Source organism: Dendropsophus ebraccatus, chromosome 8 (assembly GCF_027789765.1).
Source record: "Dendropsophus ebraccatus isolate aDenEbr1 chromosome 8, aDenEbr1.pat, whole genome shotgun sequence".
Lineage (NCBI taxonomy): Eukaryota > Metazoa > Chordata > Amphibia > Anura > Hylidae > Dendropsophus > Dendropsophus ebraccatus.
Genome location: NC_091461.1, coordinates 60,167,308 through 60,188,907, shown reverse-complemented (window position 1 = coordinate 60,188,907; position 21,600 = coordinate 60,167,308). Strand labels below are relative to the sequence as shown.

The window sequence follows — 21,600 nt, the reverse complement described above, 5'->3', positions numbered from 1 at the left end:
TTTGATACCATTCCAATCTGTAGCAGTCCAGTTTCTGGTTCATGACACCACTGCAAATGGCTGACTGTCAATGGCAGCACACATTTCCTTCTGCTAAATATCTGGAAATGGTCCAGGCAAAAATACAGATATGTTATGAAGCTGCCAATTGTGTCTGGATGGTGGACAAATTAAGAGGTACTTGTGCTTGTCGGCAGATCAAACTGTCTGGGCCACCTCCTCGCTATGTCTGTGTCCTCAAATAATCACTTGCTCAGAACAACCTACATGGTGGGCAATTTGTCCAGTGATGTGCCCCTCCCAAAGTCTGTCAACCAGCCAAAATACCTTTGAATGTGTCCTAAAAACATCTCTAGTAGTCAACAATCTCTAACAAAGAGGTACGTCACCCAAAAGCAGCCTCCAAGAGCCTTTTTATAGGACAACAAGGGAAACACCCTCTTTTACACCCTCTTGTGGCAAGACCCAGTGCGTAATCAGACCACATCTGCAATCATTTACATATCTGTGTGCCGAGTTTTTAACAATCCGATATCCGAGCTTGAGTACAAGCTCAATTTCCATAAAACTGGATTTTTTTTAAATGTCCAAAATTAAATTAAATATCCAAAATTAAAAAATGTAATCGCATGGAGAATGTTATTGTTTTACTGATGACCATTTCTCACTGACCTTCAGAACATTCCTGGCATCAAACGACTCTCTTTCTCTTTGGCCAGGTTTTCCATGGGTTATGGCGGATCTTTCTTCAGCTGTAAGATATAAAAGCAAATAACCAAGTGTTTATGTAGCCCTAAATGATAGTAATAAAAAGAAGGCGGCAATGCTATCATACAGGTGAGCGTGGTGGCGGTAGATAAAGATCCATATTATGGCGGTAAAGAGGTTGAAGTTTTGTTTCTTTAATAAAGAGAAGTCGTTACGTTTGCTTACAATATTAAAGCAATAATAAAGTAATAGGACTTGTTAATTACTCAAGCTTTATTGTACCTCTGCTGAATCTTTACGTCTTTGTAGAATTCATCTCAACCTCTTGATTGGGAATACATCATAAACACATTACAGATGCAGTATAATAGAGCCTTATTACTGTAATGACTAGGCAGGTTATTTGGACTACAGTGCAGCATTGCTTTCAGAATGGCTTCCTTGTTTCTGCTGCAACAAAGCAGTTACTTTACTAGCGGCAGCATTGATTTTTATGTGTATCACGCAGCATCGGAATGCCGGAAGACTGCGCTCTTATTAGCCATTGTATCATAATGACCCGAAGAGGCAGATAAACACTATCGAGCTTATTACAGGCAAAGCACAATCTAATGCTGCACAGCAAACATGAAGGAGTTACAGTTCTTATTTAAAACATAATTTCAAAGAGCTTTAGTGACATATTAAATAATACATACACACATAGAAAACAATGATTTGTCTCTATAGCCTCTAAGGAGCCCGAAGTATAAACTAAAAGGAAAAGTCTGGCAAAAATGAAAAAAAAAAATCTGATGCAGGCAGGGACAGAGGGGATCATAATAAAGAAAGTAGACCCACCAAATCTCATTTTCCTCCAGCTTCCTGGTATGTCATGACTGATGGATTGCCCACTCAGCCAGTCAGTGACTGCTGTGCTTTTTTGTGTTTTTGAATTTTTTGTGTGTTTGCAATTTCAGCCATAGCAACGGGCACCTGTCTAGTGTGAATAGTGTTGTAGGAGAGGTGACCAAATTTGTGTTTTAGAGGGAGAGCTGGAGGACACCGGCAGGGGTGTAAGAAAGGTAATACGGCGCTGTGGGGTCACAGAGATGGGTAGGTATAAGTGCCTGCAGCACTCTGGCACGCCTCAACACTCCTTCCTCTTCCGTATAAATATTCTGTGTTGCCCGGCCCTGCACACTTGTGCCATCTACCCGGTGTGTGCAAGTATTGCTCCGTGCACCTCTGGCATCAACCGTCAAGTTAATATACGCAGTGGTTGTGCAGACCTGGTAGATGGCGTGAGTGTGCAGGAGGCCAGGCAGCAGAGAATAACCCTACAGAAGAGGGAGGAGGAAGAAGTAGTGATGATGCGTGACAGAGCAAGGCATGAGCGCTACACCACAAATCCTTTTTGACTCTTCGTTAGAGTGAGAAAATTGATATTGTGTAGCATCACCTCCACTGACACATTAGGTAAAAGTACCATGCTTACTAGGGTACTATCACCTATTGCATGCTGTCAGCACCTCGGGCCAGGTCTGGGTGCTGACAGATTCCCTTTAATCACTGCTGGAGATTTGTTTGTCCCGGAACTGAGACATCAAGAGATGCACAAAGGGGTTTGCAAGTCACACTGCGGCAGCTAATACTTACACCCCTCCATAGCCTATCAGACCACTCTTATTCAAATGTCCATAGTTCTGTCTGCAACTGCGGACCTGTGAATGTGGACAGCATTATAGACCTATTTACTTGAATGGCCTCATTCACACTTTCGTACGTACCCACATATTGCAGACAACTATGGACGCAACTCCACATTGCAGTCCCCAATTACAGACCGCACTACAGACATGTGAATAAAAACTAAGGGAAACAATGTAACAGATGTGGACCTACACATTCAATCCAGTCGCATATAGAATAGTAGTGTGTATAGCAGTCTTTAGCTGCTTGTAGAAAATATTACTGCTAAACTAGATACATTTCATGAGCTTACCCTCTTCCTCATTATGTATGTGATGCGAGGGATTATAGTGTTCTCACTTCAATACAGAATATATTGGCTCTAATGGGAAATGAATAGCTATGATCTTTGTTACATTTTGACAAGAGTACAGCTGAAATAATTACATGTGAACCCAGATTAAGTCTAGTATTCTTTTAGTAAATTGCTTTTTGTTATAGCCCATCATGACTATGCGAAACTTGTTAAAGTACTTGAAAAGTTACAGAACAAAACCAGCCAAGATCCAGAGATGTTTATTCCGATGATAAGCCTACAGCACTAATGACTGATAGAAAAACATGGATAAAAGTTTTCATACACTGTCAGAACTCAGAACTTCTGAACCAGGATAAAAGCCTATTATCTATCACACGCTATCAAGTCGCTACCCTATTCCTCTGCTATTCTGGCATGGAACATTGTTTTCATTGTCAAGGAATATCTCTGTATATTGGATGCACTTGTCTGTTACTTTTACTTGCCTTTCTGTGCGTTACAAATGTGAAGACAGCAAAATGTGAAAGCGAAGCATAGAGGAGATGAATCAAATGAACAATATGTACATTCTCATCTTTATATCACCATCAGTAAGACATAAACACTTGCCTAAGGGGTCGCGTCGGAACAGTGTATTCATAACCGTAGCGTGAAGTTTCACTCTGTCCCACTCTTTTAGCATCAGCCCTGAGCCCACAAATTTCTGCATGAGACGATCCGCTATGAGCTGCAACCTGCGTGAGAGAGGGACAGATTTTATATACCTTCTGCAATTCACTTGCATAACACCTAGATATCAGCTGGAAAAGAATACAGCTACATCAAGTACAGTGCTGTCCCTGAAGCTGCCAGAGTAAGAGAAACTGATCCCTTGTGAGATAATGGGAATGTGGGCCAGTGCATTCAGAGAACTAGTTTAAGTGCATTAAAAACATGACAGACAAGAGGTTTCCAAGCTAGAATATGTTAACTTGAAATTATGCCGCCATTTATTCATAGTATAAAAGGAAATGGTTGTTCTTGATGAACGCCTTTGACCATGACATCTGCTATATAATACATGGGTTAAGAGAATCATGATTAGAGACATAGAATGTTCTTCTATGTCCACTTTCTTTTCTCTAACATCAATATAAGGAAGCAGAAATTGTGCACAATTATAACAACTGCAAAACATTTATATGCTCAAAACGCAGCTCATGCCAATGTAATATTCTGCAAAAAGGGGCTTACTAGGCCAAACATACTACCAATGAGCTATCCAGAGGATATCCGACACCCAGCACCCGCACTACACAGTGAATGACGCCAGAAGGAGCTGACTTCATTGACAGTGATTGTGGGCGTGGCTGATATCGGCACCCCACCAATTTGTGACTAATGAAATGATGAAAACCCATTTAAGAGCAGTCCATTTGCATTTTGCCTGGCTATACACCAATTAATAGGATGCTCCATGAGAAATTGACTCACTGTTTAAATCCTGTTTTATGTCAAACATATTTTTAAAAAAACTTTTAGTAAATTTTTTTCCCCAATTCCATATTTTATATTATCTATATAATTAAATAATCATTCAATCTTACAGTTTTCGTTTTGGCAACTAATAATAATAATAATAATAATCTGACACTGTTCTGTACAGATCCCTTTCTAGCAATCGTCTCCTTATTATGACAGACAGGATTACATTACAAAGGTGACACCAGTATATAGATAAAACAGGATCTACCACCATTCACAATAGCTAAAGCTCGGAGTGCAGCCTCCCTGTGAATTGATCTGCTCATGTCATAGAGCACGCCCAAAAACCTTCCCCCAGTTATGGCCAGACAATTGTGTCTATATCCACGGGAACTGATGTAAACCATGGGGAAGATTTATCAAACATGGTGTAAAGTGAAACTGGCTCAGTTGCCCCTAGCAACCAATCAGATTCCACCTTTCATTTTCCAAAGAGTCTGTGAGGAATGAAAATTGGAATCTGATTGGTTGCTAGGGGCAACTGAGCCAGTTTCACTTTACACCATGTTTGATAAATCTCCCTCCATATGTCCAAATAATGCTAAAACCAGCTCACTATGCCCACAGTAAAGTACCAAAATTACAATAAGAAAAAAAGAAATTAAAAAGCTCTAAGCTCTGATCAGTAAAATGGGGAAGATTTACAAATATAAATGTGCCAGAATTCTGGGGTAATTCGCACAAAAAATACACATGCCACATTATACACTGTGATAAATCTGGTGCATTCATAGACAATTTTTGGACATCTGGGCTAATGTATCTCAGTAATATGATGCACATTAGAATCCATCAATTCCTATCTTTCTTTGGCAGCCCACATACACATTAGATCACTGGACAACTTTAATGTGTAGGGTCAGCTAATGTCACCACACAGATGGCGTGGAGAAGGAAGAAGAAGCTTATAAGGCAGAAAACAACTGTTATTACCATAGTATTTACCTGTTGTTCAGAAAATCAAAGAATTCTTGAAGCAAATTCAGCAAGTGAGCTAGACTAATTAGAAATTAAAGTAGGACATCATTAACTCTATAGATTGAAAGCATAGTTGATGAGGTCAAGAGGTGGCTGGAAAGCAATCTGTTTGCGTGATTCACACTGCACCACAGTAATTGTAAGAGAACTATTTCCAATTACTCAGTGGAATAGAAGACAGTAATAGTAAAAAGAAAAAGCTGGTCATTTCATATCAGCATATTATAAAGAGCATTAAATATTATATTAAAGAGAACCTGTCACCCCCCGTGCTGGGGTGACAGGCTCCCGACCCCCCGTTACAGCCCCCTATACTCACCTAATCCCGCCAGGTCCCGCTTCTGGATCCTGTCGGGGTGACGGAGATCTCAGCCGCAGCAGCCAGGTGCGCGTGCTGAGAGATGAGTCCAACACCCATAGAGAATGACAGGAGAGTCCGACCTGGCGGGATTAGGTGAGTATAGGGGGCTCTAACGGGGGGTCGGTAGCCTGTCACCCCGGCACGGGGGGTGACAGGTTCCCTTTAAGTGCTTAAAAAGGCTTTACACCGATACACAGGAAATGTTCACAAGAAATAATACTGTAGGTAAAAAAAAAATATTAAAATTCTGAACATGTGATGATGGAAAACTGCTACACTGTAAACTGTTGGAGTGCAGTAGTTGTCACATAGGTTATCCCATGTCCTTTGTCTATATTCTTTATTACCAGTCCGTTCTCCGGCTTGCTTCAGGGATTCCCGGCATCTGGACGTCCTGTTCAGCCAATCAGTCGGTGCAGCAGGGCAGCGCAATGATTGGCTGAGTGGGACGTCCAGACTCTGAGAAACCCCAAAGCAAGCTGAAGTGCGGACCGGTAATGTATGTACCGGGCCGCAGGGGGTTAACCTTTACATACTCGCAGCAGGATGACAATTCCGCTGTGAGTATGTAATCTCATTGAAGTGACAGTGAAGGTATCTGCAGCGGATTTCACTGCGAACTAGCAGCGTAAAATCCGTTGTGGATACATTATGTGTGAACCCACCCATGATGTGCCATAACACAAAGGGGTCCTGTTCTCCCGCTCTTAAGGACTCCAAACAGCAATGAATTTTATACTGTAGTTACTTTTGTACTTGACCCTACATCTTCCCCAGGCAATATAAAATGGTAGACCTGCATAGATTGGTTGATTGGCAGGCCACATTTTAAAAAGAGGGACTAAACACAAAGTCTGAGACTGTGCATTACAACATATGGGTATGGGCAAAGGGATTAGAAAAAAAAGTGTATTTATTTAATTTTTAATTTTGGCCATACTAAGCTTAGTCTTAGATGTATATGTATAGTTTACACAATGCAACAAAAATATCTACAATGATGAGCTTGTATGTAGGAGATCCCTGTCTGTACAGTTCCTTTTATTATACAGATTACAGAAATGTGTCCCTATTCCTTTATACCACTGGAGTCTGCAGTGAATCGTACAGAGAATTTCTTGTTACCTCAATCCATTCTTGGTGGTAGTTTATCAAAAATATTACATAGACAGCTGTTGGCCGCCTATCGAATTATTTACCTTGCCAGCAGCACTGCACCTATTTAATTCAAATGACTCAGTACTATAAAAGTAAGGCTTGGGTGATTACAAAATTACTGCCTGTACTTTCTTTTCTTTCAGCTGGCAGTAGCTAACACAATGTCGTAACTAAAAATGAGTTTTATTCTGTACTTTATCAGCGTCAAAGTTTCAGCTTTTGGAAATGTATAAACAATAAAGTAACTATGCAAAACTTTATGTTCACACTAATGTTATAGGACCTCTAATATTTTTGAATGGACATTCTGACGCCATAGATAAGTACAATAGGCTTCTGTGGGGGTTACAACAATACAGTGGTGCCTTGGATTACGAGCATAATCCGTTCCGGGACTGTGCTTGTAATCCAAATCCACTCTAAAACCAAAGCAAATTTTCCTTTAGGGAATTACTGAAATGCAAACAATTGGTTCCACATCCAAAAAAAAATTTATTTTTTATTCTGAATAACATGTAAAACAAACAGCTGAATAAGTCATAGTATAAGTTACTGTACAGTATAGCAATCAGCATGTGGAGTATAATGTGTAGAAAGTGCATAAGCCTGAAAAGCAGCAGCTGTTTGTAGATACAGGATGGAACTGCAGATCCCTATAATGGAAAGGATGGGTACACAAGGGCTGACAGACTGCAGGGAGTATAAAGCAATGAGCAGGGCAGATGTGGGCACATACATGCAGCACTCTCTGTCCGGGGAGAGAGGGGTTACAGCTTTAAAGAGATTATCTTCACAGTCCTGTCTCCTGATGCAAGCCCCAGCCTGAAGAGGATCTGCTATGATTTGGAAGGTGAGGGAGACTTCCTGGGTCAGAGTACAGTGCTGTAGATCCCGCTATGTAGACCATGCCCCTCCCCCACTTGCCCTCCCACCCAGTATAAGGGGGCTCTTAAATCAAAGCAATGCTCTTAAACCAAGTCACAATTTTGAAAAACTGTGAGCTCCTAAACCAAAACACTCTTAAACCAAGTTACTATTAAATCAAGGTACCACTGTGTTGTCAAAAGCAAGGAAACGGCTAAAAATTATTAAAAAAAAAACGGAAATCCCAAAAGACTGAACAAAATGATTTGGCCATTAATCAGAATAAGTGGTGTCATATGTGCTCTGAAAAGGTATTTTCACTTGCAGTATTTTTTATGTAGACTCAAGACCTGTAGACTAGAATAAGGCTTCTGTTGTTTTTTTTGTGGGAATTTGTGAGGTGGTTTACATGCTAAGGTTTTTCTGCAAATAATGATTTAAAATCCATGTTCGGGGGGATGAGATGGGCTAAATTCATCACTTTTTTAAAGGGATTATCCAGCATCAGATGAACATGGCTACTTTCTTCCAGAGATAGCACGACTCCTTTCTCCAGTTTGGGTGCAGTTTTTAATACTCAGTTCTATTGCAGTGAATGGTGATTAATTGAAAACCACACCTGACCTGGAGACAAGAGTCGCGTTGCCTTTGGAAGAAATTAGCCATGTTTTTCTAACGCTGGATAACCCCTTTAATGCAGATCCCAGCTTGAGTAGCATGGATGGGAATTAGTCCCACTCAGGGCCGATTCTGGGGTCTCTGCCGCCTGAGGCAAACCTCAGGCGGCCGCCCCCGAGTGATGGCCGGCATCGCCCCCCTCTGACGTCCCCCAGCCAGCCGCTAACCTGTCCCACGCCGCAGCCGGCCCGCGCTCTCAGCTGTCTCCACATCCCGTCAGGTCCCGCGACGTCACCCTGCAGCTGTCACGGACCTCCAGGCTGTGGGGTGACGTCGCGGGACCTGACGGGATGTGGAGAGCGCGGGCGACGGGACAGGTGAGCGGCAGCTGTCATTTTTGTTAAGTGATACTTAACAAAAATGACAGCAGGGGGGACATAATGCCGCCCCCCTGCCGGACCGCAAAATATGCCGCCTGAGGCGGAAGGCTCATTCCGCCTCATGGCAGAAGCGGGCCTGGTCCCACTACATGTTGTAAAGAGATGAGCGCAGCTCCCATCTCTGAAGGTATACTTCAAAGGCAGCACCAAGGCAGAAGTGGAGCATGGGGGATTGAGAACGGTAGCACCTTTACAAACCTAAATGAAATGATAAGCTGCCTTTGATCAAATGGTATACCAGTCTGTAAATTACAGGAAAGGCACTCCCAATTGTCTTGTTCCCTCTATGCCCAAATAACAGTAAAAAGCTACCAGGGTGCCTTTGAGTTGGTGTTATCTTAGGGATACGACTAATGATAATAGGGAGCATAGCCTGGTAGAAAACCATAACATACTAATATGCATTTACAAAAATTGTATGGCAATAGCATTTCACTTATGCCTACACTGGGATATAATAGGAAAAGAAAGAAAATGCCAATAACTGCCTATATTCACATTTCCACAAAACTCTACGTATTTGTTAAAAGTTAAACCGGGGATTAGAATATTTCTACTAGAAAGACTCCCTATTAGACTTCCTATAATATCTTAGCATACTGTATATCACATAGGAGGATTAGTCAAAGCCTGGAATTAACATGTCTAGACGTTTGTCTTAGCGCAATAAAAAGCAATGGACAATATAGATGCATCGTAGACTGTGGCAAAATGATAGTGGTTTTAAACAGTAGCAAACAGAGAAACTTGAAATGCTAGTGACAATATTTGTTAATATCAGAGGGCTTTAAGGGGTTTTAACATTGATGGTCTGTTCTTAGGATAAGCTATCAATGCAAGTCTGTCTATGTGCTTAGGGCTGTATATAGTATGCACCACAACACCATTTGAGTAAACAGGGCTGAGCTACAGAACTAAATACAATCAACTGAAACAAAGAAAGTTGCTAAAGTACACTGACCAATCACTGCATTAGGAACAGCTGGCGCCAAACATCTTGTAAGCAGAGATGAGCGAACCGGGTTCGGGTTCGAGTCCATCCGAACCCAAACGTTCGGCATTTGATTAGCTGGGGCTGCTGAACTTGGATAAAGCTCTAAGGTTGTCTGGAAAACATGGATACAGCCAATGACTATATCCATGTTTTCCACATAGCCTTAGGGCTTTATCCAACTTCAGCAGCCACCGCTAATCAAATGCCGAAAGTTCGGGTTCGGATGGACTCGAACCCGAACCCGGTTCGCTCATCTCTACTTGTAAGCTATAACAAGATACCATGTCATGGTCGCTTCATGGAAGTGTTGACCTATTCTCTGTACAGCAGGTGACTTTTGTGTCTTCGGACAGGGGTAGATTGTTGGGGTCCAGAGAGGTAGTGCCAATAGTTGTTGTTTTTTTTGTTTTTTTTACTTCCTTCCAATAGTTCTTAAACAGCCGCAATATCAAGAATGTACTAAGACTGGAAAAATCATAGACATACATCTGAAAAAAAAAAGTCACATAGTGGCAGGCCACATGCGATTGATCCAAGAGGTGAACATCCAGTGGCAAGTTTGGTATCTCAGCTTTGGCATGCCACAATGATCCAACTGACCCAGTAGTACAATAGCAGACAAACAAAGCAGATGTCAGCAACACCCATGCAGTGTACTGGATGCTGACTGGGGTTCTATAACCTATGACCAATAATGGTTTCCCGAAGATTATAAATCATTGCAAACAACTAATTGCTTGGACCACATCAATGGATGTTGGATTTTCTGTTGAACTACACAGATGGTCAGGTTTACATCTGGTGTAATCAGCATAAAGCATTATCCTCTGGGTGCACCATAGGGTTCCACAGGCCAGTGGTAGTGGTGGTGTCATGGTCTGGGTAGTGTTTAACTGGCAAGCCTATGACTGTTGTTTATCATATCCCAAACCTATATAAGTATATAAGGACCTGTTAACTAAGTGTCTGCATCCATACATTATCTTTAGGAGATCTTCCCCCAACTACAGTGCCATCTTTCAAAAGAAAAATGTTCTGTGTCGTTAGGCACCAACCACTAGGAAGTGGGTAGAGGAACATGACCCTTCACACTGCCTTGGCCCCCAAACTAACTGCACTGTAACCCCATAGTGTAAGCAACGGGTTTGTGAATTGCTGGAACAGGCTATGAAATCTGTTCCTGTGCCTTGGAACATGGGCATTAAGTTAGGCAACTCAGTATTGAAGATGTTCGCCATCTTGCGGCATCTGTTTCCCTGCATGTCCAAAAAGGTGGAGCAACCCATTATTTAGTAGGTGTTCCTAATTCAGTGGTTATTCAGTGTAAATGCCCTTATACACGAGCATCACTAGCATCCTTGCAGAGCCCTATATCGGGCCATGTTTAGGGAGCCTAGAAGCATTGTGGCGATTAAGCAATTACTGCAGTTGTTTGATGTTTCTGAAACCTGGAAGCCCATACCAAATGTATTTATGCTGTGTTGAATGTTTGACAATAGTATTCGTTTCAATTACCCTCCTTTTTTCTAGGATTATTTTTAGACTTTGTAGTCTAATTTTTATTTATTTTTATTTTGGTTTATATATTTTGCACCACTGTAGCCGACACTGGCAAGAAAAGTGCGATCCATACATGTCAATGCATTAAGATTACAGATAGTATAGACTAAATATTCCTATAAATCACACAAATATGAAAAGATACAGACCACATGTCTAAAGTACATTGCTTTAATCTAGTTCTACTACTTTGCAATACAACCTATTTGAAATAAATGTATAGTTTTTATTTACATAAAAAATAAGGGGCAACAAACATTTGTATCGGGAACTGCAGGGCTATCTAAGCCCTTCAGTTCCTGTTACCCTGCTCTGCTCAAGCACTTCAGCGCAGGGCTATACAGAAAAGGGGAACCTGGGGAAAGGGGGGAAGGGATGGAGCTACCCTACATGAACTCTGTGCACAGCAGCCCAAGCACAAGGAGCGGTGAGTGCTAGAACCATCAGCAGAATGTGCCATCACCGCTTAATGTGCTAGAACCATCAGCAGAGTGTGCTATCCCAACTTAGTGTGCTAGAACCATTAGCAGAGTGTGCTATCCCCGCTCAGTGTGCTAGAACCATCAGCAGAAAGTGCTATTCCTGCTCAGTGTGCTAGAACCATCAGCAGAGTGTGCTATCCCGGCTCAGTGTGCTAGAACCATCAGCAGAAAGTGCTATTCCTGCTCAGTGTGCTAGAACCATCAGCAGAAAGTGCTATTCCTGCTCAGTGTGCTAGAACCATCAGCAGAGTGTGCTATCCCCGCTCAGTGTGCTAGAACCATCAGCAGAAAGTGCTATTCCTGCTCAGTGTGCTAGAACCATCAGCAGAGTGTGCTAGAACCATTAGCAGAGGAAACAGTTACAGCAATCATAGCTCACTGTGCAGAGGCTACCAATCAAAGCAATCATGTTGCATCCCTTACTGCTGCCAGTCAATGGAAGTGTATATGTGGATAAAACAATATACTATGTTATATATATATATATTTTTTTTAATTCTCAATTTTATTAAATTTTTACAATTTTGTAAAAGGAAAACAACAGCACAAACCACACCCAACAGGGTGAAACGGTACAATTAAGAGGAACCCAAGTAAACGGGAGCGAAAAACAAAAAGAAAAAAAGAGGGGGGGACAACAAAAACGGCTGACGGTTGTGCTGAACCAAACAAATGCACTCCATAGCTTCCTATGGGAGAGCTCTTGCGCAGGTCTGTAGGAGCAGGGAGTTTGCTACTACTCGGTCAGAGACCGAAGAGAAGCCACTGAGCAAACGAAAAAAGGAAAAAAAAAAGGAGAAAAAGAGAAGAAGAGAGGAAGGAGGAGGGAGGGATTGGGGGGGGGGGGGAAGAGAACAGGCTGCACCTCACTGAGCCAGGAGAGTCTTGTATTCATCCGTCTCGACAAATTGGTCCCAATAGAACCATGTCCGAAAAAAATTCTTGGCACGACCCTATGTTATATTTTAATATAGTATATTAAAATAATATTATATATATTATTTTAATAAAATGATATAGCAAAGCAATATAACTTTATTAATGTATTAGCAAAAAAATGTCAGCACCCCTTTAAATGACAAATATAAACAATAAACTGTATTTTAAGATTTTATAACCCCTGACTAGCTAATCTCTGATGGTTTTCCAACCATTTGTCTCTTAGTCATAGATTATGATCATGAGATCATGTCTCCTCTGCCCACTAACCCCCTCAGCTAAAGGGACTCCTGTGACATCCATCACTGAGGTCACAAGTTTCTATGTCAACTGCCAGAATACAGATTCCGCAACCACTAGGATCCAGAATGAGTTCCTGATCACAGTAAAGGGTCAGGCTTTAAGTGTGACAGCTTGATAAAAGTGATGGCTACTAAGCAGTACAACCATGCAGGGCACATGAAACGACTGCCTACAGTAACCGCATTAGGACTGCAGAATGATAATTTATGTTACCAACAGGAAGGGATTCAATATCTATTGCCTGGTTATATTTTTCTCATACAGGACAGTTACAAAAGGGCAGATCAGCTGTATGTTATAATATTGTATATATAGTTTTTTACTTTTTTTTTTTTACTGGCGCATATACTCACCAATGATGATCGGTGTCTCGTAGAGTGGCTTCATTTCGGTCCTGTGGCGCCATTTAAATCCTGCGGGAGCCCACATGACCTCTTTAGTTTCAGCTCCACAAGTCTCCAATGCATGTCTATGAGAGCTCTCTCATAGAGATGCACTGGAGATCCTGACTTCTGGTCTTCAAAAGCCTTGGAGACAGAAGAGTGGTCAGAATAGCTGTGACATCACCGTGCGCGATTTTTGACCGCCGCCTCTGGACTGGACTGAAGCCGCACCACAGGACACCGATCGTCATTGGTGGGTAAATGCGCCAGTCTGCAGAAGAACAAAAAACAAATTGTGGAATGCTTCTTTAACAAGTAATACTGTGGGACACGTGCTATACTTGGAACCACTCTCAGGTAGAGGCCAAGGCCTACCAACATTCCTCACCATATGGTAATGTTAGACTACTACAGGTTTTCCTGTATTCTAGCCATATTTATTAAATCTTTAAAACGCCCTTAAACATCTTGTCTATCTACAATAAATTCCAGGGGTTGGAGACTGAGTTATTGGTGAAGAACCCAGGCAGACTTCCATAATGATGTCGCGGTGCTTTATTATTTTCTCAGCACAAGTATACGGAACAGCAAAGAGCTTGCTCAGCATATACACTGTTTTCTCACAGAGCTATTTGCAGGAGCATTCTCATATGTTTTCTATAATCCTTCTGGTTTTACATCACTGCTTTTTAAAATAACCAGTCCTGAATGGAGGAAGACGGATGAAGAAATGTAATTACATTATTGCCATACCACATTAGGACTAATGCATTAAGCCAAGATGGCACTTTATTAACTTAGAAACTTTAATTGGACACAATGAGATATACTAGCTGCAATATATAGATGTTTTGTTTGACTTTGCCGTTGAATCAGAAAATATAATTCAAGAAAGCCCTAAGAAAGAATGTGAAAATAAATGCCTGGTAATTGAAATGGGAGTTGTTCTATATATTTATTGTCCTGGGTTGTGGATGTAAACGATTGCATCTGTACCAATTCATTATGGAATAGATGTAATTAAAACCGGAATTGTTATAAAAGGAAAGCATTTCTCATCTTCCCATGAGAATCTCATTGCCCTTCATTGAAACTAATAGATCAATATATTTTCTGTTTAGATGCTTGTCAATAATCCTATTGTTTGCCTAATTAAAGTGGTTATACGGGTAGCAGAAAAAAAAACTTTATACGTTGCTGAGGGTGGCTGGCATGAAAGTAAAATAATAACATACTCACCAACCTGGGTCTCCCACAGCTCCAAATGTGATCTCTTCCTGTTCCCCGCTTGTCACTCTTCCTACTTCCGAAACAGATTTGTATCTGTAGCACCACCAGCACCATATAAAGGGAATTGTATTACTAGCTGCAGCCCCTTCAAACAAATGGGCAACCATGTAGTACAAGTACATGATGACACCAAGTTCCCAAACTGGCAAAGAATATCCTCTATCAGGTAAAAGGAGACAGTCAGAAAACAGGAAGTCCTGTGTATCCTGGGCTATTTGAGCACTCACAGAGACTAGACCTGGATTTCTGGTAAGTTCAGCTTTGTTTACAGCATGATAACAACAACAAAATAATGTATGTAAATTGCAAACTTGCTTTATTTCACATCTATTGTTGATTTAGATTTTGAAAGTTATAACAACAGTGACATTTTAAGGACAGCCTAAAAACTTTGCAGATTAATTGTCGGATAAAGTTTTATTTTTCTGGTACAGAGCTTTAAATGACCTGCAAAATTCTGTCAGCGGTGACTATTTGGGGAAGCTTATAAGCATACTGCACACTGCACTTATACAAACTGTAGAACCTGGCAAGCCTTAGAACAGTACCAGAGGACATTTTAGTAGAGATGTCTAAACGCTATAAAGATAAAAGAAAACATTAATAAGCCAAAAAGTTTCAAACCAGAAAAAGACATTCAAAAGCATTCAAAGAAAAAAATTAAAAAACAGGAGTCAGGTAAAGAATAGTTACTAATGAAATCTTCAACCTAATGTTACTTGCTGTATTGGTGTATTACACTTGCTGTCATGAAACAGCTCATTTTCCCCACATTCTACAATTAGGAGCATATAGTGGTATCTGTCGGTGTATGCTGGGTGCACAGGGATACGAGTACAACATTTCAGACGTTTAGAAGTTCACATGTGAGCTACTTAAAGACTGTAACATCCCTGAGACAAAAGACTGTGCAGCCAAGCAGCAAATTGTAGGATTAAATTACTGAATGTAACTAGTAAACAAGACTAGTCAATACTGTGGATGCCAAAGGAGAATTGTTAATGAACAAATCCTCTAGACCTGCAAGAAAGCCTGCTCAGTCCAAGTGTTAGCTGTCAAGTCATGGCACCCTAGCAAGAATTGAATGTTGCTACAAATGTCACAGAAACATGGTCTAAAGATTACATAATAAAACACTTCTGACTATCCCTCACATTTAACCCCTTCCTCACCATACATTCTGGGTCTTGAAGTTATTTTTTTGTTTAAGTATGGTTGTCTTCCAAGCGATGTACCTTTTTTTCCCCTGTGGAGTCGGTAAGCCGCAGCCCTGACTCCAACTCCGACCCCTAAATTTTATCAGGACCGACTCTGACTCCCGAGTCCGACTCCTGCTCCTTCATGATCCTACATGATCCTGGGGCGACTTCTGAGGAAATGAGGAAAGATATTAAGCAGATTCTCCTGTGTGTGCAGTGGATGCAGCCAGTCTCCAGCCTCCATGTCCTGAACTACTCACAACTAGACTCGAAGGAGCAGGTGGTCTTTTCCTGCTGACAATCTTCTAAGTTTCTAACTAAATATTTACCATACTCACAGAAACATTGCTAACAATGCCAGATACCTGTAATATAGGGTCAATAATATAGAGGTCAGTCATAGTGATATAGAGGCAGTTACACATTGTGATATAGAGAAGTCACACATAGTGACATAGAGGGGTCACTGTGGGTGTGGGGGCACGCCATAGCACACACACAGCCTGCTGCAGCCATACCACGCACACACACACACACACACACACACACACACAGCCTGCTGCAGCCATAGAACACTGAAGAAAAACACACAATCTTCTCCCAGAGAGAAAACACCACATTGAGGACAGAGATTACTGCTACACTACTTTTGTCTTCTCCGCCTCCTCCTCTTTATTACACAGGATGGGGGACATGTATCATCCGGCGTACGGATGTTTTTCGGAGGAAAGTGCAGATTTGCGCATAATTTTATTCGCAAATGGCCGATTTGCGAATAAAATATTCGCAAATCGGCACTTTCCGCCAAGTATGCCGGGGGGGCGGGGAGGAGGTGTGAAGGGGGCGGAACGGAGGGCGCAGAGTCCGCGCGATTTACCATCCGTTCCGCCAAAAGATACGCCGAAAACCTACTCCAGTCCTCAGCTGGCGTAGGTTTTCGGCTGTGCGCACCGACGCGCACTGGATTTATGTAGAGGCAGTCCGCCTCTACATTAATCCCCGTTGCACTGGAGATGCGGGGTCATTTTTAAGTCCGGCGTAAAAAACGCCGCACTTACTAAATGTCCCCCGATATCTTCATATTACACTGCTGCTCATATACAGTCATCTAGCATCCAGGAAGAGAACAGCACAGATCTCCCCACACACAATGGACTCCTCCAGCTCAGAAACAAAAGGCACTGGAATAGAGCCTTTGCGGATGTACACAGCAGTATATCAGGCCGTGTAAAATGATCCTTAGGGTGCGTTCACACGTACAGGATCTGCAACAGATTTATTGGCGCAGATTTAAAGTCGAAGATTAAAAGCAAATAAAATCTGCGCCATCAAATCTGCTGCAGATCTACTGCAGAACCTGTACGTGTGAACGCACCTTCAAAAAGAAAACAAGAGTCAAAAATGTTGTGTATAAGCATTTGAGGGTTTTCTAAGAGACGCTATTGTAGAGAATCTTAGGGTCCTATTATACAAAACAATTATCGGCTGTACTGTACCATCCGTTCCGAATGTTAATCACTTAGAGAAACAGCTCTTGTTGAAAAGCAACGATCGGGCGACATGCACAATGTCAGCTGATCATTGTCTTTCAGCATGTTCTAAAATCCCAATACAGATATAGTTGCAGCGGCAGCAGACTGCTGCCCTCTTCTATGAGCCACCCGGACAATCTACAGATCGGCCCTCCCGCAGCTCTCGTGGCCCCCACAGCGGGCCGTGTAATAGGGCCCTTAGTTAAAGTAGCCTTATCACAGAGCACCAGCATAGAATTTGGTCCTGTCAGACTAATCTGATCAGTTCTATAAGGAGGTCAGTTACAGACTGGGCCTGGGGGAGGCTGTGGACGTTGTGTTTCTGGACTTTCCAACAGTATTAGGTACTGTGCCGCATGAAAGGTTGGTCCATAAAATGAGAATGCTGGGGCTGGGGAGAATATAAGTAAATGGGTAAGTAACTGACTGGGTGATAGGAAACAGAGGGTGGTTATTGATGGAACATACTTAGATTGGGTCAAAAAAAACCTCAGGGGACCATTTTTAGTATATTAATTAATGTAAAGGGGTTAGTAGTAGAATTACACAGGAAAATAGAAAAATGGCACATTAAGTTAAATGTGAATAAAGTTAAATTTATGTACCTGTGTCGTAGAAATAAAATGTACATTTATAAGCTAAATAATAAAACTGTGTAAAACTGCTTCTGAAAAGCAGGGGGTCTGTTTTACCAAGATTACAGACAGACTTTCTTTACTGTAAGAACAATGAGATTATGGAATTCTCTGCTACGCGATGTTGCGATGGCTGGCTCATTAGGTAAGTTCAAGGGGGTCTTGATGCATTTCTTGAAAAGAAACACAAGGGCGGACAGAGACTGCAGGGGGCATGAAGGAATGAGCAGTACAGATGTGCGCACAGTATAGCAGCGCTCTCTGTCCGGGGAGAGAGGGGGTACAGCTATGAAGAGATTACCTCCACAGTCCTGTCCCCTGATGTTAGCCCCAGCCTGAAGTGGATCTGCTATAATTTGGAAGGTGAGAAAGGCTTCCTGGGTCAGAGTACAGGGCTGTAGACCCCTCTATGCAGACCATGCCCCTCTCCCACTCGCGCTCCCACTATAATGCAAACTTTTCACTATTCCGGCGGTTTCATCTGTTTCATCGCAGTTCTGCTGTATCCACATATTTTATTACTGCATCTGGGTCATGTGACCTCTGATTAGCCATCATCTTGACTTTCAGATTGCACACTGTACCTCTCCCTTTCAGATCTGCTATCAACCCCATAAGGCATCTGCACGGCATGCCATAAGCAGCTACAGCCTGTAAAATCTCTGCCTACTATGCATGCAGATTAGTTGAGGAAAACGTAGCACAATGCTGCAACATAACAAAATGTGAACAAAGTAAAAAGGTCTGAAGACTTTCCAAATATGTTGGATTCTATGCAGTTTGAGTAACTAAGTTAAGGGAGTAAGGGTCCATCCCACATCTGAAATATATCCCTACAATAAAATAAGTTATCTTTTGTAAATTTAAGAAACCTCAGTTTGAAATGTTAGTTTTTATGATATAGCTGTTGCAAGCAAAACCTATTCCAAAGGTAGAACTGTGGAGGTAAACAATACAAAATACTGAAATCCATAGCGTAGTGAAATCTTTGTATTAGATTCTGCAGTACTGAATGTTGTGCTTAAAGGGAACCAATCATCTCAAAAACGAATATCCAGCTTTTGAAATGTGCTGTTAGACCACACAGCACACTTGCCAGACATGTTTTCATAGCCTCCCTGCCTCCCCCCTGTAAGCCGCAAAGTAACTTTATAAAACTGGTGCCCTGTATGCAAATTACCTCAGGTAGTCATCCGGGCGGTGTGCGGCTAGCAGGTAGTCACGGTCCCCTGGACATTCTTCCGCTATCATCACACCCCTCTGGGCATGATTCAAATGGCCGAGTAGCTGTGACGTCACTCGGGAGCGACCCGTATCCGAAGCCGCCGCGCCTGTGCAGAATAGCCTCAAACTCAGTGTGAGCCGGAGATAACAGAGTTCGAGGCAATTCTGCGCAGGCGCAGTACATCCGGAATGGAGGCGGCTGTACTGAGCATGCGCGGCGGCTTCGGGGACGGGTCGCTCCCGAGTGACCTCACAGCTACTCGGCCATTTGAATCACGCCCAGAGGGGTGTGATAACAGCGGAAGAACACCCAGGGGACAGTGACTACCTGCTAGCCGCACACCGCCCGGATGACTACCTGAGGTCATTTGCATACAGGGCGCCAGTTTTATATAGTTACTTTGCGGCTTACAGGGGGGAGGCAGGGAGGCTATGAAAACGTGTCTGGCAAGTGTGCTGTGTGGTCTAACAACACATTTCAAAAGCTGGATATGCATTTTTGAGGTGATTGGTTCCCTTTAAAAACGTGATGGAATTACCCTAAAAAGTTATGCAAATTTATTTACATTTCATGTGTAGTATTGGTCGTGCTGAATAACCCTATATGTACATAAAAAGCAGGAAAACTAACCTTTCTGATCCATCTTTCATCTGGACTTTGGCATACAAGACATCTACCATTGCGGGCTCATCATTCATATATTCGATTCCTGATACTTCCACCTTCATAGGTTTCCCAGCAGCAATTTTACTTAAAATTGAAGAATTAAAATTTTTTTTAGCATTTGCTAAACAGTTAATGTTCATAATGTAAAAATTGCTACATTGGGAGGGGAGAGGCATGGAAAGAGAGAGGCGGGGCATGTATAGGAGGGAGAAACAGGACATTCTGAGAGTGTACTGCAAATACTACTGGGAAATGTAGTCTGATAGCAGTACACGGGAAGAGGAACAGCAAGAGAGACTGAGCAGCATCATAGAAGCAGGACTACTGTAAAACCTTGCATTGTTTGGAAGTAATTTTTTTAACAAGGCTGCCTGGAGGTCTTCTTTAATTAATGATTTTTACATACTCAAGAAATTCCTCTTTGCAGCTGTGTAAAAGTTGACAGGCCTGGGTCACTTCATTCTCATTCAGCAAAACCAAGGTCCCAATTGTCAGATGGAGCTTTGCAGGGTTCTGGAAAATGGAGCTGTCTAATCCATGGTCCTATTCAAACACACAAAAAAAGAAAAAGATTAATAAGAGACAATCTTTGACAGAAAGTGGGATTGTATTTGTTCTAAATGCCATTCCTTTCAATAACCCTGCTTCATGCACAATCAGTTCTCACTATAATGTATATTACAGTGCAGGGTATTTTTATTTTTCATTAGACTCAGCAGGAAACTGTTTTCTAGATGGCATTGCTGAGTACACTACTTGGAAATGGTCAGACAGTGACAGGTACTTAGAAAATTATGCGTGATCTGTATATGTTGCCGCAAAAAAATCAATTTTTCCTTAAAGAGACTCAGTAGGTTTATGGTGTCCTATGTAGGGGTAGCATAAACTAGTGACAGAGAAGCTGAACAGAATGATTTATCACTTACATTGTTCTGTGCAGCTCATGCGGAGATATCCTCCTGACAAAAAGTAGTCCTTTCCATTATGTGCATAAGCCCAATTGTCCTCAATATTTAAAGGAAGCAGATAACTCTACCTACCAGCTCCTGATTGGCAGTTATCTATCCATGCTGTGTATAGGCAGTCAACTGTCAATCAGCAGCTGAAGGGTGGGGGAGGAATGCAGCAAGAATCCTATTCTCCTACATATTAGGAGAACGGCTGAGCAAACAATGTAAGTAATATAGCGATCTGTTCAGCATTTCTGTCACTAGTTTATGCTGCCTAGTTTAGGGCCAGTTCAAACAGAGTAAAACTAGCAGAATCACGCCAGCCTCCCTGTCATACTGGCAGTCTATGGGAGGGCTTGTGCCTCCTCTCTTCGCTCAGGAGAATTGACATGTCAATTCTTCCGAGCGGAGAGGTGGAATAAAGCTAGTGACAGATTCCCTTTAAAGGTCCCTATTTGTCTTATTAAACATTTTCTAAACCCAAGATATGTCTACCATATACACAACAGTTAAATTCACAGCACTTTCACAAACATTAAAATTAAAGTAATTTGACTAGACTACAAGGCTTCACATTGAACCTTCATCACCATCCAATAACATTAAATGCCGTTTCTCCACTCTACCTGTTTACCTTCTTTAATTATGAAAAAGACAAACAGGATCTCATCATCTATACGGACTATGCATGAGCTCTAGGCTGGGCTGCCTGAAATCTATGATAATCCCTCTCCAAGCCATTGATAAGAATCTAATAATGGATGACCTTCATTGTGTTTGCACATGGACGAAGGAGAAGAG

General features: G+C 41.9%; 1 protein-coding gene across 2 annotated transcripts in view; it reads right to left on the bottom strand.

The window, feature by feature from the left end:
* Nucleotides 1–21,600, bottom strand: part of ASCC1 (activating signal cointegrator 1 complex subunit 1) — a 185,569-nt gene that overhangs the window by 84,217 nt on the left and 79,752 nt on the right. For both annotated transcript variants that reach the window (XR_011364260.1, XM_069980538.1), the window contains exons 6-9: nt 20,256–20,392; nt 19,814–19,933; nt 3,308–3,432; nt 673–752 (exon numbers count right to left, since the gene is read on the bottom strand). Coding sequence is in view for 1 of the 2 variants with exons in the window: in XM_069980538.1 (XP_069836639.1) it covers nt 673–752; nt 3,308–3,432; nt 19,814–19,933; nt 20,256–20,392 (462 nt within the window). In the remaining variant the exon portion in view is untranslated. The remainder of the gene's footprint in view (nt 1–672; nt 753–3,307; nt 3,433–19,813; nt 19,934–20,255; nt 20,393–21,600) is intronic.